Source organism: Dromaius novaehollandiae, chromosome 19, assembly GCF_036370855.1.
Source record: "Dromaius novaehollandiae isolate bDroNov1 chromosome 19, bDroNov1.hap1, whole genome shotgun sequence".
In the NCBI taxonomy this organism is placed as follows: domain Eukaryota; kingdom Metazoa; phylum Chordata; class Aves; order Casuariiformes; family Dromaiidae; genus Dromaius; species Dromaius novaehollandiae.
The window spans coordinates 5,482,504-5,490,155 of NC_088116.1; the positions used below are offsets into that span (position 1 = coordinate 5,482,504).

At 45.9% G+C, this 7,652-nt stretch overlaps 1 protein-coding gene across 3 annotated transcripts; it reads left to right on the forward strand.

The window, feature by feature from the left end:
* Positions 1-2,331: 2,331 nt before the first annotated feature.
* TMIGD1 (transmembrane and immunoglobulin domain containing 1) lies at positions 2,332-7,149 on the forward strand. Of its 3 annotated transcripts, none has more exons than XM_064523222.1 (7): positions 2,332-2,736; positions 3,006-3,109; positions 4,132-4,410; positions 4,910-5,188; positions 6,096-6,199; positions 6,526-6,554; positions 6,993-7,149. In XM_064523222.1, the coding sequence occupies exons 2-7, from the start codon at positions 3,031-3,033 to the stop codon at positions 6,994-6,996; spliced, it is 774 nt and encodes a 257-aa protein (XP_064379292.1). In that variant the 5' UTR covers positions 2,332-2,736; positions 3,006-3,030; the 3' UTR covers positions 6,997-7,149. The 3 variants fall into 3 exon arrangements, with proteins under 3 accessions (XP_064379292.1, XP_025957157.2, XP_064379291.1); XM_026101372.2 differs by having other exon boundaries at positions 3,009-3,109; XM_064523221.1 differs by lacking the exon at positions 2,332-2,736 and adding an exon at positions 2,760-2,823 and having other exon boundaries at positions 2,929-3,109.
* Positions 7,150-7,652: the final 503 nt, after the last annotated feature.

A 7,652-nucleotide genomic window follows, 5' to 3' on the forward strand; every position in this document is an offset into this window, starting at 1 on the left:
TGTTACAGTCATTCTTAACAATGGAAGTGTTGCAAAATACGCAGCACTACTTATTAAAAAAGGATTAAGAGAGAAGAACCACACTGAGTGGGAAGACAGGAGCAGCCTCTGAGCAGTGCCTGAGGCACTGTTGCAGAAATGTGTTTCTCGGTGTGAGATTACAGCTATGCTGCACGCGTTGTTTGCCTGACAAATAAACCAACTCATAGTACAATCTACTGCTCCCACACGTCTATGCAGATCCTGTTATACTTCTGGCTCCAAGAGCAGCCTTCAGCCCTCATAATGTTGCTGAAGATAAATTGCGAGTTGTCAGTGAAAATCCACAGGCTTTTGAGTGGTGGCCTCTTCCTCTAGAGGCACTGAGAATAATCAAGTGCAACCCAAACTACTGCTAAGTTTGGAGTCAGAGGTTAAGAGACCAAGTGGAAAATAAACTTTTGCCCAATCTCTATCATGTTCTAAATCTTTTCTTCTCAGGTTTCTAAGGCTTGGATTACACCCAGGAATAGACTGGTATTTATTAATTTATTCCCTTTGGGGCTGTTCAGAGTCATATTTAACAAGTCTTATTCTGGGTTTGTTGGTCCATTCTTGCCTTAAGGATCACAAGAAGGAACCAGTCTGGTGGATTATTCTGGACTGAATCCATGGTCTGTCTAATCCAGCCTTGATAGTGCCTGATCCAAATGCCTCAAGGAGAGTGCTGGAACCTTTGCAGCGGGGAGTTATGGCGCCGATGCCTCACGGAAGAAGTTCTTCCCAGTCTGACTCATTAGTGGCTGGCTTACATATTGGAACATGAGGCTGATAAATGTGATGCAAAGGTAGATAATGCAACCCACAAAACTCTAGGCCTCAGTAGTAATTAAGACTCCCTCAAGATAATTATACCTTATACAAAAAGAAATGTGTAAAAAGTCATTGCAAAAGTAATTCTTATCAGTTTAAAATTTCTGCCTGTCAGTGCCTCTAGCCAAGCAGTATCTTGCTTTTCTAGTCTCTTTTTCCCTCAGGAGATCTCAAAGCCCTTGCCCAAGCATGGCCCTACCATTATCTCCATTTAAAAAATGCAGAGCAGATGAACCTGCGATCAGCTTGCAGCCAGTCACACGGACCTGTGGCAAAGCCAGGGCAGAACGTTTCCCAGGCCCCGTTCGATGCTCTGCCCCACATCACAACAAACCCACTGCAGAACAGCTGTTATCTGACATTCTTTCCTCTTACTCTCATTTCTAAGCTAAAAAACCCCTCCATGCTTTCATTCTTTACCTTCGTCCTCACTTACTCTAAACGCCTCCTCCTACAGCAGCGTTGCAACACAGTGACCAGAGTGAACAGAAAACTCCCAGAACCCTCCTGCCTTTGGCCCTGACTTGGCAGGAGCTTGTGAGCTGTTTCCCTGCCCACTCCTTTCCACCTCTCTCCACTTCAGCTCACTTAATACCAAACCACAAAGATCACTCCACTCTTAGTAACAGAACAGCATTTTGATCAAAGTTTGTACTGGACTTTAAGCAAGCACTTAGTCGAATGTTATAAGGAGAGAACGTACAACTTCCTAAAAAGGATGGAAGAAGCTAAATTTACTTCTATCTTACATTGATTTTAAAGTTAAAAAGTCTGTTGAAGGCTGAAGACTAATTTCTAAAACATCAGTTTCTAGAAGGCATAATCCAGGCTGTCTCTTTGAGAGACTTTTGTACATATATATTTATATATATATTTAACTGAAAATGACTCCCTTGTTTGTTTAGAAGGCAAACCAATGACCACAGAAATGTCGTACTAAGAAACACTCAAAGATGACCCGTATTTTGCAACAACCCTGCAAATAAATAGTGCTGTGTGCTCCTGTGCCCTCTGCATACAGTCAGCCACAGAACAAGAGCTCTGACTTCGCGGGGCCACCACGTCTACGAGCAAAGAAAACGCTGAGGACGTGTCCCAGGTTTCCTTTCTGCTCATGAAATGCTGTTTATGGCTCTGTTGAGTCAGTTGCTGACCAGGGAGCTACCCTGTGTTTGTGGGTACACTGAGAGCAGTGGGAAGACTTTTTGGAGGCTGTGAAGATCTCATGGTTTGCATCACACCACCACAATCCTGTTCTGTAACTATAAGCGGTCAATGTGAGACACTGTTTTCCTTTTCCTGGGAGGGGAATAGAAGGATGCAGAGCAACATGGGCTGCAGGGGCATTTCCTGAACGCAGGGTAGTCACTATTTAACAGGACAGTGTCCCTGCTCTCCCTTCTGCCAATGTGCAGTTCAAAGTCTGAATCAGTATGTTTTCTCCTCACTCTGCTTCCAGTTCAAAGAAAGGCACAGTGACAAACTGCAGGCAGGAAGGAGCAAATCAGAGCCTATTCCTGCTCCAAGGATAATCTAGGATAAACTTTGTATAACTCGAAACAGGGCCATGAACACCCAAAAAGCTGAAATTGAAAAGATGTTATTTTTTGTTGAAGGCCTCTATAGCTGATGCAGGATCTTTCTTATTAGTTACTCATTGCCTCAGCAAGTCTCATAAAACAGACAGCAGAACCCAGCAAATCCCTTTCTTCAGTGTTCTGGGAGCTCAGAAACCCAGGAATTGAACGAGGCCTTGAACCCATTTTATGGGCTCACTTCTCACTGAGCTGCCATAAAACATTAAAATTGAGACCTTATAAACAAGGAGGGGAAAGTGCTGTACTTTTCTTAGCAGAAGAAACCTCTCCAGAGACTCTTCCCACGGTAAGTCCAGCGCTGCACTCCCAGAGACAGGTTCCCCCCCGTGAAAGGCAGTTAGAGAGAACGACTCGCGCAGCGGAGACTCAGTAGGTAAAAGCCCCTTGATTCCATTCTGAACTGGAAAAGGTCTGAAACAAATTGGCCTGGTTTATTCGCTGGTGACCCTGTCCCACCAGCTGTGAGGGCTCTCCCCAGGACGTCTGACGGCAGCGAGCGATTAATGCCTCTGCGCTCTGTGAGCAGGAGCAGCGACACTCAGACTCTCTCTTCAGCAGACACCACCCAGGCTCCTCGGAGATGGCATGGAAAAGCAGCCTCACCGTCCCTTACGCAGTGCCCGCCTTCGCAGTTTGCTTTCTGGCATGTGTGGCCACAGGTAAGCAATGGAAAAAATCCATCATGGCTTTGCCTAAGCTCCATAGTGTTGACATGCAATGCTGTCCCAGGGTTGGGCAATGCACAGGGTGATAAACCACAACAGCATCCCAGTTTTCTTATGCTCTGGAAGATCATTCCTAATTAGAGGATTGTCTGAAAACTGGCCTCAAAGCATGATTTTTAGAGCAGCAGAGAAGGGAGTAGGGAAGCTTCAGCATTTTCAAATGTTACTGCAGCAGCTGCACAGCACTGATGAGGCCGCTGTTTTCAAACACGCTCTGAGAAGTGAAGAGCCTGATGGTTTGGCCACTTGTGAACACCAAGGATAAGACAGGGAGCTTTGGAATTTTTTTATATTCGCAGCACCACAGTGCTTTTATATTCTGAGCTATATTTTTAGTTCATTAACAGCTCCAGTAGCGAGCTGTAGCCTGATATAATATTTATTTCCCATAGTATTTTTTCATTTTAAAATGTCCTGAGGTTTGTAGGTTAGACCGACTGCAGCTCTCCAACAGCCGGACTCACCAACTGGCCTGGGTGTGGCTGAGGAGCTGATTAACTACCTTATACTCATGAGTGCAACTAGATCCAGACGTAAAACAGCATATCAAACCGCACAAAAAAAATGAGGGCACAGGTAGGCTGTGACAGTGGTTACAAGGAAGTTAGGAAATACCAGCATGACCTTCTTTTCCTGTGTGGGTTACACTGTCACGGCTGTAATACCTTTTTTAGATATTATGTTTCTGTAGGTCAGGCTTTGGCACTCATGCAGTCAGCTGCAAAAGCCTCACTTTGATTTTAAATAATTGTGAAGGGAGCTTTGTGATGAAGATAGAGACATTCTTGTCTGAAAAACAAAAGTCCCACCTGAAAAACAGCTGTCGGACTGAAGCCTGAAACTACCCTCTTAGTGCCTTCCCCAAGGTTAAGGCCTGGAGAAGCTAGCAGGGGTGTTGTGGGAAGGGTACATACAGCACAGGATGCCTAAACGCCCTCATTCCCCTTCTTTTGCAGGTCTGGAACTGTCTGTAAATAATAATGCTGCTGACTTCACCCTGTCTACAACATCTGGCCCTCCGGTCTCCCTCTCCTGCCTAGTACAGAACAACAGCCAGGCTGAGGAGCTCCTCTGGTACCGAGAAGATGGGGCCGTGGATCTCCGGGACGGAAACAAAGTAAACGTCAGTAACATCTGCATATCCCCAGTCACTGAGGATGACAACGGGATCACCTTCACTTGCATGCTGAAGCGGGACCAATCTGTCCGCGTCTCTGTGATCCTGGATGTCCAGTGTGAGTTGTGTAGTGGGTATCTCTGAAGAACGGCTGGGGTGGAAAAAGTCATGGGCTGAGCACCTCGGTGACTGAGCACTAGTTAAAGAGAGGGTGTTTTGCACCGTTGTACATTGTGTTAACTAGGAAAAAATGCCTTTAGGAGGAGATAACCCACGTGGGTAAGACACTCCCTTTCCATAGTGGTGCGTAAGGCCTGATCTAATGCCTCTTTCATAGGGAGTGCGTGGGCCATTAAGGAAGAAGATTTTCTGGCTGTGTCCCTGCCTCCACCTAGATTCTTTCTCAAGGATACAAGTCAGGGCACAGGAGCCACGGGAGCGACCGTCTCTGCCACTAATTGCCCTGCTCATTCTAGGGGATCATGCAAGGCTGCCGAATTGTGATGGGTTGCACCATGTGAGGAAGGTGCACAACTGATGTATAAAGGGAACTTATTTTCTGTTAAAGGGTTAGCAGCATTATTAATAACATATTTAACTTTGTTTACTGTGAACAGATCCTCCCCTCCTTACTGGAGAAAAGTCCCTCACAATCGAAGAAGGCAAAAGTGTTACCTTGACCTGCGATGCCAAATCCAACCCTCAAGGTCAAGCAAATTGGTATAAAAACAACGACACCTTGACCCTAGAGCAAGATCGTTACCAGGTGTACCAGACTAGTGATGTCTTTCAGCTGTCTATCAAAAAAGCACAGAAGTCTGACAACGGGACCTATACTTGTGTGGTGAAATCTGCTTTGGGAGAGGGGAGAAAGGATTTCCACCTGATAGTCGAAGGTAACGTGGCTGTTGCTAAACAATAAGCTTCACAGGTAACTGTTCTCTTTTATAAGTAGTAGTAGTAACAGTAGTAATCTACTTACATGAAGATATGAGTTACAGCCTAAAGAAGTGTAAATTGAAAGCTGTAAGCCAGTTCCCCGTGTTAACCTGTGAAAGCACAGGCAACAACAAGGAGATATCCTTGCACCTGTGCCTGGCTGATACCGCAGCAGCAGCAAACGCCTTTCCTGCTCTACCTGTTATTCAAAGGCATTTGGCAAGTGTAACCTGAAGTGGACTCATCCCACCTTCTCACTTCCCATGCTGACAGGGCACATTCAGGTGTGTTTTAAAGCACCTTAGGTCTTTCTTGAAGCTTCTCACCCTGACCAAAGTATTCAGCTATGCCAAGAGAGATGCTTGAGGCAGGAGAGATTAGTTGTCCTCTAGAAATGACTGCACTTCTGTGGACTATAGCGAGAGCCTGGGGGTCTGCGTCTCAGACAGGGAGTCCTAGGTGAGGTGACCCCACCAGACTCAGAGCTTTTGTTTCCCACCCCGCTGGCTGAGCCCCTCTCATTTCCACACTCTTGTGTCCATAGGGCAGCTCTGAAAGCAACGTTAGCTCTGTCAGTGATGTGGCGGGACATCCTTATTTCCATGCAAAATAGATTACCCTGGGGATCTTCCTCAGGCACTGACATTTCAGCTCTTTCTTTAGCTCACTAGAATATACCCTTGGCTCCCTGCTTTCCAGATGACTAACCCACAGCTAGTCTGTGCACAGCAGAAGAAGCACAGCTCAGATCAGCACTGACACTTCTGGGAAGAGAGTATGTCTTTTCCGCAGTTCTGTGAAATGACTTGTTCTATAAAACTGCACCAATCTATGGGATACTCAACTTCCTCTCCCTCTTAACAGATAAAAAAACTGTTTTTCCCATGGAGGCCATTATTGCTGCTGCCGTGGTGGTTGCACTCACTGTACTTTTTGGAATTGTGGCTCGAAGAGAAAAAATTTTTAAGGTACGGAAAGCTCCAATGTCTTACGAAAAGTTTAGTATTGTTTTGTTGCAATGCCCTGTAGTTTTCCACCCTATGCCACTTTGCAATGTCGCTTTACACTGTTAGAGAACTGCTGCATACTACCTCTTGCTTAAAGTACTGCCAGTAGATAAATCAAATACTAGGTATTTTAATTATATTTTATATATTTTATGGTATTTTATATATTAATGATAATTTAATGGCCAGCTGAGAAGGAAGGTGTTACATACATGCAAGATATTAGTAAAAATATCCCTATGACGAGGAAATGCAAAAGATAACAAGACTGTTTCTTCATTTGGCAGTGCTTCAAAGGATCAAGTGAAACAGCTCTGTAAGTATTTGAATACTTATTCATGCAGCTTCCCAGAATGAGCTTCAGAAAGAAATCCCCTTTCTAAGCCTTGTCAGACCCCAGCATACAAAAAATACCTAACACACTAAGAAAAAAGCCATGCTGAGTTACCAAGCTCTTGTTCTGGCTGGCTAACAGAGGCCTGCACCTCTTCTCCAGTGGAGGGATCCTACCAGGTAGAGGAGCATGGGAATGGGACCATAAATGCAGATCACAGCCCGGACATGGCTGTGACTGCTGCCCTGGCCGTCCTAGGGCCCTGACAATGCATGTGTGGAGGCAGTGGGAAATAAACATCACTGCATATCCCCACCCTGCTGCAAGTCTTCCTGAGCTGGATGTAGCCCAAGTGAATTCAACTCACCTTTTTTCTCCACAGTAAGTGATTTTTCAATTCTCCTTTTCATTCTGCCACAGGTGAAGAAAGTTCCTATACACAGGACAAAGAAGCCGAAGAAACACCACTTCTGGCAGCAGAACACAACCCCTTGCATGAGATGAGGAGATTAGGCACTGAAACTTTTTGGGCTGAGGTTCATACGGTCTTTTCAAAATATAAGTGGTTCTTCATGTCTCTTGATTCTAACATACTGCTTAGCGCTCAGCCCTGGCGGGGTAGGATGCCTCAGCTGTTGCCCTACCTGCACCATATGCTTAAAGACCCTATTCCCAAAGGGTGTGTGTGCGCAGTCAGGAAAGCTGGTGGTCAGGGACCTGATCCCGGCTGATCAGTCCACAGAGAAATCCATAATGTGTCGCCACAGAAAGCGATACTAATGTACAAATAAAGGGAGATGTCCAGCTGGCAGCTGCTTTCTTGGCTGTAGCCCACAGTGAAGCTCTACTGGCCTTGGGAGTGCAGGCCAACTCTAACAACAACTTGCTGCCCCTTCTTGGTAGTCCCAGGGCTTCTCAGCTTCTGCTGGCCAGGGCCAAAGCTCCCTGTCACTTTGCACTGCTGTTGTATCTGCTGTCCCGCTTGGCTAAGAGCGCACCTCGGGGTTCAGGGCAACCCCCGGCACTCAGCAACACGCAGGGAGAGTTTCAGTGGGAATGTTCCAGTGCTGAAACGGCAGG

Excerpts from the sequence above, each read along its gene's own strand:
- TMIGD1 (XM_064523222.1), top strand. The coding sequence starts at position 3,031 with ATGGCATGGAAAAGCAGCCTCACCGTCCCTTACGCAGTGCCCGCCTTC. Across the intron at positions 3,110-4,131 it reads TCTGGCATGTGTGGCCACAG|GTCTGGAACTGTCTGTAAAT; the intron begins GTAAGCAATGGA and ends CTTCTTTTGCAG. Across the intron at positions 4,411-4,909 it reads TGTGATCCTGGATGTCCAGT|ATCCTCCCCTCCTTACTGGA; the intron begins GTGAGTTGTGTA and ends TACTGTGAACAG.